The 15,131-nt window shown below is 37.7% G+C and overlaps 1 protein-coding gene across 7 annotated transcripts in view; it reads right to left on the bottom strand.

Moving 5' to 3' along the window:
• Window positions 1-12,678, bottom strand: part of EPHA5 (EPH receptor A5) — a 193,613-nt gene extending 180,935 nt beyond the window's left edge. For all 7 annotated transcript variants that reach the window (XM_034416303.2, XM_087892329.1, XM_034416304.2 and 4 more), the window contains exon 1: window positions 12,102-12,678. In XM_034416303.2, the coding sequence (XP_034272194.1) occupies window positions 12,102-12,219 (118 nt within the window). In that variant the 5' untranslated portion in view covers window positions 12,220-12,678. The remainder of the gene's footprint in view (window positions 1-12,101) is intronic.
• Window positions 12,679-15,131: the final 2,453 nt, after the last annotated feature.

Genomic DNA, 15,131 nt, shown 5'->3' with positions numbered 1-15,131 from the left:
GATGTTGTTTGGCAAACTCTAATCTGGCCTTCCTGTTTTTGAGGCTCACCAATGGTTTACATCTTGTGGTGAACCCTCTGTATTCACTCTGGTGAAGTCTTCTCTTGATTGTTGACTTCGACACATATACACCTACCTCCTGGAGAGTGTTCTTGATCTGGCCAATTGTTGTGAAGGGTGTTTTCTTCACCAGGGAAAGAATTCTTCGGTCATCCATCACACTTGTTTTCCATGGTCTCCCAGGTCTTTTGGTGTTGCTGAGCTCACCGGTGCATTCCTTCTTTTTGAGAATGTTTCAAACAGTTGTTTTGGCCATGCCTAATGTTCTTGCTATCTCTCTGATGGGTTTGTTTTGTTTCTTCAGCCTAATGATGGCTTGCTTCACTGATAGTGACAGCTCTTTGGATCTCATCTTGAGAGTTGACAGCAACAGATTCCAAATGCAAATAGCACACTTGAAATGAACTCTGGGCCTTTTATCTGCACATTGTAATTGGGGTAATGAGGGAATATCACACACCTGGCCATGGAACAGCTGAGAAGCCAATTGTCCCATTACTTTTGGTCCCTTAACAAGTGGGAGGCACATATACAAACTGCTGTAAATCCTACACTGTTCACCTGAGTTGGATGTACTTACCCTCAAATTAAAGCTGACAGTCTGCAGTTAACGCACATTGTGTTTGTTTCATTCCAACTCCATTGTGGTGGTGTAAGCCAAAGATGTTAGAATTGTGTTGATGTCCCAATATTTCTGGACCTGACTGTATATAATTATTATATTATTATTAATATAAAAGTTTGTCACAAATATATTTCATTCATTTTGTAGGAGGTGGAAGAAAATTGGGAATTATCAGGCAAAATAAAATTGCACTTTCTCCTTTCTAGCTGCCTGTTCACTATACACCCATAACTCAGATGTACAAACATGTATGCATTGCAGAAAGATAAGATAAGATAAGATAAGATAAGATAGACAAACAGACAGACAGACAGACAGATAGATAGGAGAGAGAGAGAGAGAGAGGGAGGGAGAGGGAGAGAGAGAGGATTAAATCTACTTTCAGTAGCATGTGGGAATATATACATCGGTAGACACATAATTTGGGACAATTTAAAGCAATTATATATGTAAAGAAATATTGAAGCAAAGTCTAGAATTAGCCCTAACCAAAATTCCATTTCTCCCATCAATTTACTCAACACAGGCCTTTTCCATTGCTCATTTGGAGCAAAAATGGTTTGTTTGCTTATTCATGTCAGAAGCATCACAATTAAAGGCATACTATATGACATAAAATTTAAAATAAACATTAAAATATGTACCAGTTAAATAGATCTTGCCGGAAACTAGCTACATTGTATTCTGTTGCACTCCCATGAGGTCCTCAAATGTACACTGATGAGGACATAAAGAGCAGGTATATGTGTGTGTGTGTGTGTGTTGTTTTCTGCATGACAACACAATTACAAAAGGCAAAAGCCACCAGATAGCCCCATTTGTTCAGAGTGTCTCTGGATCTTGTTGTACCATGTGCAGTCTATTCAACAATTTTCATACTTCCCTGCTTTCGCCAGACCCAGGTGCCAGTTCCTCTGTTGGTTCCACCCAGTGTTGGTTCTTTGTAACTTTCCACAGGTCCATTTTGCTTTCAAATTTTTCAAAGTTATCTATGGGCCTTAGGAAGCTTTTCCTGTATTTTAATCTCTGATGACCTGATTGTAGATCATACAGAGGATGTTGACTAGATATAAATTATTTAAGCCTCTCTGTGTATGATGCTGCTTCTCCTAGAAAAGCAGGCAGGGCAATGCTGGCTAAATAGCAGACCTTATCTAGAGTGGTAGGTTGTAGGCATCTGGTAATAATTCTACTAGCTTCATTTACAGCAGGAGTTCCCAACCCCTGGTCCATGGACCAGCATCAATCTATGACATACCAAAAACCAAACCACGTAAATAAGTGAAGCCCCATCTGCAGGATGCAGAGAGCACACAAAGCCATGCCCCCTCCGGTCCACAGAAAAACCTCTCTCCATGGAACCAGTCCCTGGTACCCACTGATGGGGGCCACTGATTTAGAACAACATCTACTTTCTCAGTAAGTGTTTACTTATACCAGACTGGGCAGGCATTTGCCTGCCGAGTAGCAAAGAGTTAGAGCTGTTGTTTTAAGGACCCTTGGTTTGACAAGGATCCTTAAGAGCTTATTTCGTTCACTGACCTTCAGTTTAGTGTTGGTAGAGTGTTGCTTATATGTTAGCCCTATCTAGAGTGACCCCCTAAATATTTAGGGTTGCAGTAATGGTCCAATAATGTCCCTTTCCATGTAATATGCAGCTTCCAAGCAATCTGCTTATTGCAAAGATGGAAGGCCTGAGTTGTTGCTGGATTTGGTAGAATCGCATACCATTAGAAATGGCAGATATATGGTATTAAAAATAAATTATAGTACAATTTTCCAGAGCTTTTTAAATAAATATTAGTAGTTTGCGCAATGAAATAATGTCACCAAAAATCCATTACCTATCATTTGTAAAAGTCATCTTTGATTGTCTTTTGTTTAATATATGCATGTTAGTAAAATGAGTATTTCACGTTTATATCAATGTAAGGCTATCAGGTGAACTAAAACCAAATTTCTCATTGAAAACACTAATAGTGAAGCTAAAGTTTAAATATTTGGTGTACATTACAAGAAGGAAAAAAATGGAGAAAACCCTGATATTTGGAAAAAAATGAAAGAATGAACAGAAAACAGGTTTAGAATGGCTTCTGAATATTTGAATGTCATTGGAAAGCCATGCCTATAAAGTAATTTAACATTATTTCTGAATTAGAACTGTTCTGCAAGGGAAAGGGGACAGGTCCCAAAGGAAGCACAGAATGAAAGGGACAACAATAGAAAGAGGAAAACTTTGGAAGCGTCAATTCTACCAAAGCAGATATTACAAGCTATTGGCTAAAGAAGTCTTCAGATGTGGTATCAGTTTATTACTCAGGCTTATACATTGCTTCAATCATTACTGATTCAAAGTATCATACCCTTCATTTTAGTAACCAGCTTAAAAAATTCAATAACAAAACATAATAACAGAAGCCAAATCACATAATGCTGAGGAATAATCAGCATTCCAAATAATAATAACCAAAATTGAACAAACTAACACTTCCATTGTTCTTAACTTTGCACCTTATAGAAATTTTATCAGTTTTTTGTTCAGCTAGAGATTTACTAAAACATGTAATTCATTGAAACATAAAAGTTCAGTTTCTGATTTATCGAAACCTACACTGGTCCTAAACTTTTGCATGGAACTGCAGTAGTAGCATTAACAGAGAATCTGATCTGAACTGAAGTCATGCCAGCAAAAGTAAGATCACAAGGAATGATAGCCTGCCACCAACTGGATCTTCTGACTTTTACATATGTTCTCCTCTACCCTCCACCATACTCTTGCCTTCTGTATCTGGTGATTGTTTGACCTAGGCTGTTTGAAATACACTTTTCATTTTACAAAGTGTTCTGAGTAGCTCACGAGCAAATATCAGGTCAGACCATTACCAAAACAAGAAACAGTGGAAACATTCTTCCCACCAATTAAAGTGACTATCAGCCTGTTACACTCCAGTGACAGGAAAGAGAGAGGTACTAGAAATATCTGTTTAGAAGTTGTTTCCTTTATAGTCAAAATACTCCTCGTGTACACACCATGCATAAAGCCCATCATTCACCCAAGAAAAATTAAAAAAGAAATAGTTAAAATTCCATAGCACTTTGTGGAAAACTATACAGTTTGCCCATGGTACCAACTAAACATTTAGGGGATAAATTTAAGGACAGTGGCTTGGCACAGTTTTCTTAACTTAAGTTTTCAACAGATCAGGAATGAAGTTTCTGTTCTCCCTGACAGTACCTAGACCAAATTCATTCTATACAAGTAGGGGCCTTTTTGCCTACAGTATATCATACAACTGAAGTGACTTCCCTTTACCACTAGTCACATCACTCTCCCCTAAATGTAGCTCTGCTGGGGAGATATTTACTGGCTGATTAGCTAAAATTACTCCAGTTGAACGAAAGGGTCTGGGAAATGAGGTCATCCAGAATTATAGAATGCTATGCATCAGTGAAGAAGGTTGGTTACTGAGTATGTGATAGAAATAAGTCTTGCATAAGAATAATTGGATACTCTGCAGATGGTTTAACACTCAGCCTTTCTATCTTGAAAATAAATGAAGCATTCAAAGATACACTGTATTATATACTGTATTCAAAAATTGCAGAAAATGCTGAATACTGGTTAATAACAGTAATGATTTGAGTATGCTTAGAGAAAAGTACTCATTTTAAACATCTGTGACGGCAACAGCTTAATACCCTGTTAATTTTTAATTCCCTACAAGTTCCAAGGTTACAACACTATCCCTTTGTGGATAGCTAAATATAATTTAACAAGATGCCCTTGCCCTCAGGAGATGGGTTTTCCTATAACATATGGAAAATGATGAATCCTTCATCTATGTAATGGAAAATATGGTTCACCTTTTTACAATTTATCACTTCCTTCATGCGTCTCTTGAGAAAACTTAAATGAAGCTTTGCCTCATGGGAAGATGAAAAAATGCACTTTGTCACAAAGTTGTAAAATGACTTTACAAAATTAAGTTCACCTCAGAGTAATTTAAAATTCCTAAAACAATGGCTATTTTTATTCTGATTTAGGCAAGATTTGCTGAATGGGGAGTAGTGGCATGGAGTAATAGTAAATTTCCTATTTAGACATGATGACAATTTATTTCCCTTTTATCCTAGCATCAATTTTATGAAAGGTGACACATTCTACAATTAAGAATCAAGAACTTTATTTTAGCTACTTCATTTATCATGTCAAATGTCAGATTATCTAAGTGAAATTTCATTTACAAATAGCTACTTATATATCGAGTTACTTTGTCATCAACACAATGTATTACACATCACTAATAATTATATGTGCAAAAATTCTTTTTCTTTAATTTCTTAAGTTATACGTGTTTCTAAGAATTAAATACTAAGTTTGTTATAATTACTATACCAATAATTTAGAATGGTCACTTAAAAATAATTCCCCTACCATTTAGATTGGCATTTGGACATTTTCATTAGAATTATAAACTGTAGTTAGTCTAACGGGGATTGGAAACATAACCTGGAACATTTTAAGATTTTCATAAAATCTTTTTTAAAAATGCAAAGATATCAGCAAAGAAAATTCTTAGGCAGGGTCCCATGAGTTTTGGTGCTATTTAAAGTTATGTAAACTTATACCATTTTATACATAAAACATGTCTTCTTACAGTTGTGCTGAGCACACAACTGTAAGCAGGGCCTTGGCATCACCTGAAGATTTCTGTTGAAGACGTATCCTATATTGCTCATGTGGTAATGTTCTACTGTTAATAACTATGCACTGAAGAACTAAGCACTGAAGAACTATTTCCCTGATAGAAATAGGGAGCCTTCCTATTCACCTGAAACTATTTGTAATACAGTGTGTTTGCATTCTAAAGAGATATAAAATTCAATGTAGTAGACAAATTCAAGAAACAGAAAATGCTGTAATATACTAAACCGGGCCATTGAATAATCTACTTTATGTCTTTCTATACTGCCAAGTTATGCCTCTCCAGAATTTTAGACTAAAATTGGAAATTATTTGCATATCAAGAATGAACAAAGGAACATTTTATTCCTTTTAATAATAAATACAAACAAAGACTAAGATTCAAATACCAGTACGTAACAAAAAATTAATTAGCGGATGCAAACACCACACAGTAAAAAATCATAACCAAAATCCAACCTGTACATGAAGGTATGACATAACAAGTGTATCACTCTGCCCTGAGAATTAAGAGAAAATGGACTATATATACCATTCAAACAATAAAAAGTTTACAAGTATAGGTAAGCTTCCTGTTAAATCAGTCTTGTACTACAACATTCACATTCATATAAAATATGGTTAGGAAACATGAGCACCCTGTTACTCATTTTCAACTAGACCAATTCTGAAAACTCATTTAGAATTTTACTTTGGCTGCTGATTTAATCATTTTCTAAGGAACAGGAAGGATGAAATATACCAATCACTTCATTCAGAAAAAGATCTATCTTCTCTTGGATATAACGTTTGTGTTATAATCCTAAATACCATAAAATTTTATAGGCCATTGAGAAGAAAAAGCTAGCATTCTTTACAAATCATTTAAATATAGATTTGCTAAATAAACATTAGAATTTAAAAATGCATACTCGCACAAATTACACAGAATTTGTAATTTGTGTAGGTATTACACAGAAGCATTTTTATACTTTCAAAACTTTCCCATTTCAGGACAAAATGCTAAGAACAAGAAAACTGCCTCCAATCAAGGGGGTACAAATAGATTTAATTTAGATCCAACTGGAGCCCTTTAAAAAAATACACATCTTTTACAAAGAAGTTTGTAAAAGCAATTAATATACTTTTCTGTTCTACCAAGCTGCATAAACTACAACTACATTCTGAAAACCTACACTACTGGCAACAATTAAACACCCAAAAGAAAAAGGGCACCACTGACTCTTACTTGGATGAATGAGATCTGATTCTCTGCAGGGTGAATCACTTCACTCATAGGGTGAGTCAAAATTATACACCCATAACAGACCAAGCTATCCTGCTGTGCAAAGTGCTAATCAAATAACGCTTGTTTACAAATAAACTTCTAAATAGTGCAAGTGGCCATTGGTAAATTACCTAAATTACCTTCATCTAAATTTCATTCTAAATTTCATTTATGCCTTACAAAACAAAGAATCCCAAAATAGCAAGGAACCAAAAACTATGTATCAAATTAATTCATCAGGTATTTATTTTTCAAGTTTCTCTTCCCTCTTCCAAATTTTACTATGGCATTCTAAAACAATGGTCTGCTCAATTCCATGAAATCAATCATTCCTGAAGCCTGAATGCTGTATTGACTTCGTAGGATGTGACCTGAATTACTGTCATTTTGCCTCATTAATTAAATCTTAAAATGGTGTAAATGAAAAGGCTGTGGATTTTGGCCCAGCAAATCAGAGTGCTTCTCAGTGACAAAACACTGTCACAATGAACATATAGAAATTTCAGCTTATAATACATTAGTTGTGAAACTATGACTAAAACAGAACATTTTAAAGAGGAATTGCGGGTAAAAATGATTCCCCAAGGGAAAAAAAATTAAACTTTCCATCCAGCAGAAAAAGATGTTTAAGACTCTTTTCTAGACCCAAGAACATGCTGAAAGGTCAGGTGAGTTTCTGATAATATGACATATAATTACAGTGTTTGGGACTAGGATTAGTAGCTATTATTTCTACAATTGGTATCACCCTTTTTGTCCAGCAACTCCAGAAGGCTTAGATACCATATTTCCCCAAAAATAAGACATCCCCTGATAATAAGCCCAATCAGACTTTTGAGTGAATGTGCTAAAATAAGTCCCCCCTGAAAATAAGCCCTCCCCCAAAAATAAGCCCTCCCCCAAAATATTTAAGCACATGTGCAGCCAGTCCCCGCCATTTCCTCTGATTTCCTCCATGCACCCCAAAATAATAAGACCTCCCCAAAAATAAGACCAAGTGCTTATTTCGGGGTTATTTTTGGGGAAACACAGTAGTAGCATCCCTTCACTTTTTTCCTGAACTAACCCTGCCACACCTGGTTGGGCTAAAAAAAGAACAACTGACCACATTCACACTGAGTGTTCATGGCCAGGAATGAAGTAGAACTTCCCAATACCTTAACTATTATACAAACTGGTACTCACTATGGCCAAAAAAGTATTGTTTTTCAAAACAATATCCTTATAATCAAGCATTACTGCCTACCTAGAACTATGGTTAATAAAATATCATACAGATTGGGCCTAAGATTTTGGCAAAACTCTCATTTGAAATAATGGAAATCAGGATAAATCATCATTCATTTTAATCATTTTTAATCGACCTGAATGGGACAACCCATTTCACTATCCCTGGGAATTTTCCCACGTTTAAATACTGGAATACTGAACAGTCCCAAAATAAAGTAAGTGTGTATTAAGAGTCTCTGCCCTGAAAAATTTAGTCTGAAGTATGTCAGATAAATGCAAATTTTCTCAACAGTTAAAATGGTAGTACTCATACACAGAAATAATTTTAATTACATGGATAAATATGGATCCTGAAGTTCAGTGTAATAATTTGGAACCTATTTTGATATTAGTAGGAAGACAAGAACAGCTTGACACCTGTTCTGTTCTGCTTTTGGGACTTAATTGAAACTCTACTCCCAAATGTTCTCCACTGCTCTGGAGTGCTGTACAGATTAGGGTTAGGGTTATAAAGTGTTATAGCAGTAATACTCCCCTTTTCATTGTTTGCACAAAACATCATGGTAGAAAAGGCAGTCTGAGAGAACAAAAGAACTTACCTTCAAATCAGAATGGCCTGTATAGTCAAAACACTCTAGTTTGCCTAGACCAATCATCTTAAAGGAATCTGATGGAGCAATCATGTTCACGGTAATGGACATGAAATTCATTATGTACACCCTATCCTTTTGCACAACTTCCTTTCAATCTATTTAGGTGGAAGGCAAAAATGTTTCTTGTAATGCTGTAGAACTGACTGTATTGTATTCCCCATCACAAACTTACTTATGATTTTTAAATTATACACAACCCAGAAGATTACAACTATTTCCAGAATGAGTAAAGCTTTGGATGAGGCCCCCAACCAAACTGGGCAGTCTTTGAACACACAATGACTGTCACAAGTCATTAACAATTCAAGTAATTCTGAAATATTAAAAAGATCACATCTTGCTTTTAAGTTCTGCTAGTCAACATATGTTCATTATTCTTCCCAATAATAAACCAACTAAAAAGCTATGATATCAATTAGATTGTAGCCAGCACTGACAGATAAGAGAATAACATTGACACATCCAGAATAACTTCTTGTTTGCTAGCAAATCTTAAAAACAGAAGTGCTTAAGAATGATGTAACCTGAAATGCAGCCCAACAGGATACAGAATGAAAAAAAGTACCTGGGCATGCAGGAACATCAATACCCAAGCTATGGGTTTACAATCCTTCAGTTTTTGTATCATTGTTTCCTATTAGTATTGATATTACTTATCAGATTTATATCCTCCCTTTCCATCCAAAAAAGGTTATTCAAACTAGCCAGTATTACAACAACAGAAATAAAATAAAATAAAATAAAATATAAATGCAAACCTTTAGCTAAACCTACATAAAATAATAAATTTACCTAGCATACTAAAAAGTTAAGCTGTAGCTGTAGTATAGTGCTATTTTCTCTATCAGATATTGAATATTTCATGGAGACAGAAAAAGGCAAATCAATTATTAGAAAAAGTATTAACACTATACTTTTCTTGAGTGGCAAGAATAAGGGGTTACTACACAACACAACATGGTGTGATGGTGCTACAGTTTTCCTCTAAAACATGATTTGTGAAAGCTATATATGAAGCTGTCAATACTTTGGAGATGTTTTACAAAAAGAATTGGCAAAATATAGAGTAAACATATCATAATTTCATCAAGATATATAGACCACTAACCAATTTTTGGTTTTCATTAATTTATTTTATCTTGAATTCATCTGAAAACAGATAGAAAGAAGGCTGCTCTTGACAATTTAGACTTTATATCATCAGTTAAAAAAAAGTTCCTGATTCCAAATCACATTAAAAGCTAACATTGTAGAATAACCAAAGATTTGAAAATTGTTGGAAAGGGATTCTTTTAGAATGCTCAGGCCAAAAAAGGATCACTATTTTCAGCCATTTGATTTCTAATTGTTGTTTCAAATACAGAATTTTGAATGTGATTTATCTAGAACATTTGCTTGGCAACAGAAACATGCATGAATTGTGTGGGATAATTGAGATGCTTTAGCAACTTCAGAGGTACCTGGAAATTTAGGATTTTTAATGCTGAAGGGAAACCAAGAATCCAATGTTATAAGGAATTAAAAATGAAATGAAAATTAGCCTTAGTGATATACTCAAATTGTGGAATGAAGAATTCAAATGTACAATTTTGAAGAACCAATTCATCCAACTGTAAATAAATTTAAAATATACTTATTTAAAAGTGAAATTATCAGAAAATGTGTTGTGTTTATTGAACCTCTCAAATAATGTTTTATAACTGTTGGATTTTTTCCCCCATTCTGGCTTGATAAGGAATTTGAAGGCTCTTCAATACATATAATGTTATCTTGTCCTCAATTTGGTTTCAAATTATTACATAGGTCAATATAAGTTTGGAAATATTTGACCTTAACATGAAGTATATTTCAAAAACACTAATTTTGTCATTTTATAAAGAGCTTTGCTCTATTAAGCCTGGGGCAAAGCCAAGAGGATAATTTTACATAAATGAAACAAAACTTATCTTCTGATTTTAAGGAGTGGATTCAGAGTATGACTCTGTATATTGGTAAAGGCTTTGTAATCTAATTTTTTTTTAAAAAAATGTAGATATTGTCTAGATTTAATAAGCTCAAAGACTAATTTAATTTATGTTCATGTAGATAATATATGGGTCTCATTTTTTTTCTTAATTCATTTCCCCCCCTTTTTTTGTTATGGTTTATTTATCTTAATCATCACAATATATTTAGGTGCTTTTTTCCCTATATATAGCCACCATGTATCTCTCTCTCAATTATAGGTTGTTTTATTTGTTTTCACTATTAATAAAATGTATTTTAAGTTAAAGTCTAAAAAAATTCCTAACTATAATAACTGATCCAGAAATGTGTTTAAAATTCATATCATCAAGAGGTCCCTCTTTATTGCATGCAAAGCTCCCTTGGAGTTATCAATGTATCACAATCTTTAGGAAAGATATTTATTTCCCTGAAAAATCCTTTACTTTTTAGAGAACCAAAATCCACAGTAGTAGAGGCTCATAGTAGGTTGTGAGACTCATAGTAGAAGTAGAAAATCTTCTACTATGAGGCTCGCAACCTATATAAAAATCCATAAAAAAAGGCAGCACGAAAGCAGAAAAAAGTATCAGTTCTGCTACAACCATTTTGATGACCGATCAAAGGTCAATGACTCATGCCTGGGACCCCCAGCAGTCACTAACCCAACTGGACCCACTGCAGTCCTATTTTTCAGAGCTCCTTTCCTATGGTAAGCATACCACCATTTCCTAGACACAGTTATAGGAGGTGAAGAATAAACTCTTATTCATCCATGATCACTCAGAGAAAATATTATGAAAACTATTCAGTCAGGGCACAAGGTGTTAGCAACTTTATTTGGAAGCTTTGTTCCAGAATGTTAGCCTGAACTGCAGCATTACAAGAAAAGCTCTTTCTGACCTCAAAAATAAGGCATAAAGCATGGAGAAGATTTCACTAAATAAATGTCATGAAGCAAGAGAAGCCTGTCCCTTCTACAGCATTTACCATTCTATCTAATCGAATGACAAGGAGGAGACACAATTAAAACGTCATTTTAATGCCCTGGGTACCTGCTCCTTAAAGGGCAAAAGGCACCCGAAGCACTATTTGAAAAGGATGTGTGAGAGAGAAAGACTAAGTTCATACCCTTGTAAATCAGCATCACTGCAACCGGACTCACAGCCCCGAAGGGCAGAAAAACATTCCTGAGCATGTGCAGAGCGCATTCCATTTGCCCAAGGCCCCCTCCGCTTAACACCCATTTGGGGAACGGTTCCCGGATCTAACTGGGATTCCATTTCGGACCCGCTTAAACCTCACACATATTTCCCCATCTTCAAAAAAACAATGGTAAAGGGCATAACTAGCAGCAGTGATGTTTCCACCTTCCCGACTCAGACGCCGCGAACTGGCCGCCGCAACCACATAGCATTCCACCCCGGACGGTTCAAGACGCTTCGGATGCAGGGCAATAAAAACAGCAAGGAAAGGTCGGGTGACTCTGCGGCATATCGCCCCTGCCTCTTGCGCGCGCGCACGTATACACCCATGCACACAAAGCCTCCTTATCTAGCTTCAGACGTGTGCTCTCACCTTCGCTCGCTACCGTGCCACCCAGCCCGCTCCTGAGCGCCCCTCCGGGCAGTAGCAGTAGCAGTAGCGGGAACAGCAACAGCAACGGCGGCGAAGAGGGGAGGCAGGCGGCGAGCATCCTCGCTAGCCACTCGGCTTGCTCCACTCTTGGGACCCACTCGGCGAACAGCCCGCAGCACCTCCGACTGCTTTGGCCGGGCTGCCCTGCCCAGGTCTGTGGAAACGCGGCTGGTCTTCCTTGGCTGGTGATTGCTGTTCTTAGTGCTGCTTCTCTACGGGGTGGGGCAGCACCTCTCCTTCACTGGCCTGAGTCCCTCAAATGCCAAAAACAGAGCTGAAGACTCAGCAGCGCGGGGTGGCGGGGAGATGCGCAGAGCTCCTTCCACAACAGTCCCGCTGCGGCCAACTACCGCCACCTCTTCCTCGCCTCGGCGCGCAGACACCACCAACGGTGGGAGGAGCCAAGGTCAAATAAACCCCGCCCAACTCCTGTTTTCGGTTCACCTCCGGGCCTCGTAAATCATCGCTGCTAAAAAGGTAGCGCTAGGAGTGAGAAAGCGATGAAACGCGATAGAACATCACTTGGGTTTTTTAAAAAAATAAAAAGAGGTACATCGTTGAGCAATTATCTAACCCTTTAAAGTGATATTTACAGCGTCTCACATACTTCTCTTCTTGTAATTCTGCCTCTTTTCTTGTAAATAGGTCACTCCACCCCCAAAATGCGACAAGAAATCGAAGTTGAATAAGAGGGCTCTGTTTAAAGCCGCCTAATGAGTTAATAGCAGAGAAAAGAAAAATTAAGAGCATAGATGCCCTTCTGAAAAAAATTGAAAAGCTCTCTAGTCCAGCCTCACCTTTGATGGAACAACCAGTCCAATGACTGAGTCAACAAGGCCATGAGAGCTCTAGTTTCTGCTCAAATCCTGACCGCATGGTAGTTAAAAGGCATGCTGCTTTCCAGTCAAGAACTTGGTGGGTCTTCTCTAAATCTCTGGTCAATCGTTTCTAGAGCATTGTTCTAGCTCTGTGATGGTGAACCTATGGCACGCATGCTGGAAGTGGCACACAGAGCCATCTCTCCGGGCATGCAAGCCGTTGCCTGTTGCTCTTCTGGTTCCGGCACGCTGACCAACTAGTATTCACATGTGTGGAACACCGGAAACCAGAAGAGCAGCCGCCTGGTGCGCATGCACATGCCAAGAAGATGACCTTCCAGTTTCCGGTGCGTGCATGCGTGCCGGCCACCTGGTTTTTTGATTTCTAGCATGCATGCGCAGACGAAGACCAGCTGGCCAGCTTGGCGGAACCTGGAAGAGCAGCAGGTGATGGCTTGCATGCCCAAATACATGGAGAGGGGATCCAGGCAGTCGCTTCCTAGGGGAGCAGAGCTGATGGCCAGTACGGGCAGGATGGGGCTTTCCTCCCTCACTGCCTGAGCAGGCTTCTTACATGGCCCCAGCCCTCCAGTCCACAACACCAAAGTGCATCCTGGCCGGCTCAGACGCTCCAGAAGAGCAGCAGTAGCAGCCACAGGGTGAGGGGCAGGAGCGACCGGCCCGGCCCCACAGCTGCTCCCCCACCGGTGAGCCAGGACCTCAGCGGCATCTCCATGTGTGAAAACTCTGCTCTTCTCCAGCCCTCCTGGGGCAGCTCACTTCCCTGATGGCTGCTCCTTCTCTTCCTCCAGTATCCCGGCCAGATGTGGCAGAATGAGAACCATCGCTACCCCCTTGCCCCAGCTGAATGCCCAGATCGCCCAATATAAGTTGATGAGTCCAATGTATTCTGGCAGCAGGGCCCTTAAATATCCTATCCTTTAATTGCTTCTATTTGTAAATAGAAATAAACTTCAATTCCACTTGTCAAGCTTAATTTTAATCTGATCCAGGTTAATGCAATTGCTTTTGTTGTTAATGTTGTTCATTGTTAAGTTGTTAACAAATGTTAATGTAATTGTTAATTGTTAATTTCTTACAAAAACTAGCATTCGCAATAGCATATAAAATTTGACAACAAACACTGATTACATTTATATTATATTTGCAAGAATTGTTTATAAATAGTTCCAGATATGAATGATCAAGATCAGAGAATTTGAACTTTTTGTCAAAGCCTTACAAGTTATTGGAAAAGAGAAAAACATACACTTCAACTAGAATGTTCAAAAAAAAAACTATGACATATTAATATTGTAAAAGTACAACTAATATGAAAATTAAGTTGGTGCACAATTGTCTCAGGCATTCTATCCAATATATTCTTCAATAGTTAATCATTAAACTGGCATAAAATATCACGTAAGATGCCACAGAATTTAGTCCTAAGCCCTGAGCTTCAATATTTCTATTAATAATGAGTATTATGTTAATGAAGGTCAGTAGAACATTGCTTAATTAAATAATTAATAATTGTCCTTTATGAAAAGGACAAATCTTGAGCAAGAATTTTGTCCAAGAATCAGTAAAAAACCCGCACATTTAGGCTGATTGCAATGCTCCACCAATAACAAATAATACTCTTTATAAACAATAATATGATACAATTAAACCTTTGGAACTGCATCAGAAAAATGATTGTTGTTGTTTCTGCTGTTGTTTTCACAAGATATATAGATATTGAAACAAATGTTTAAACATCCCTTTTTTTCCCCTCATAGCAGTTCACCCAACTTTTTGGGCACCAGGGACCGGTTCTAATAGCATTCTAACAGTAACAGAGTTGGAAGGGACCCTGGAGGTCATCTAGTCCAACCCCCTGCTCACACAGGAGACCTGTACTAGGCATTCGAACCACTGAACTGCCGACCTTTCTAATCGACAAGCTCAGTTTCTTAGCCACTGAGCCACCTAATCACTTTTCTGTGGAAAAAGGTTGGAGGGGACATGGTTTTGGGTGGTGCTTGCATCCTGCAAATGGGGCTTCACTTGTTTGCCCAGCCCTGTTGCTGGCGTGCCCTGGACCAGGGGTTGGGGACCCTGCATTATAGAACAATTTTCAAGAGAGTGCTGCCATTTCATTTACTGCTTT

The sequence above is a fragment of the Pantherophis guttatus genome, chromosome 4 (genome assembly GCF_059756535.1).
Source record: "Pantherophis guttatus breed Tessera chromosome 4, ASM5975653v1, whole genome shotgun sequence".
Taxonomy (NCBI): Eukaryota; Metazoa; Chordata; class Lepidosauria; order Squamata; family Colubridae; genus Pantherophis; species Pantherophis guttatus.
The sequence above is the reverse complement of the archived record's forward strand: the minus strand, read 5'-3'. Positions and strand labels throughout refer to the sequence as shown.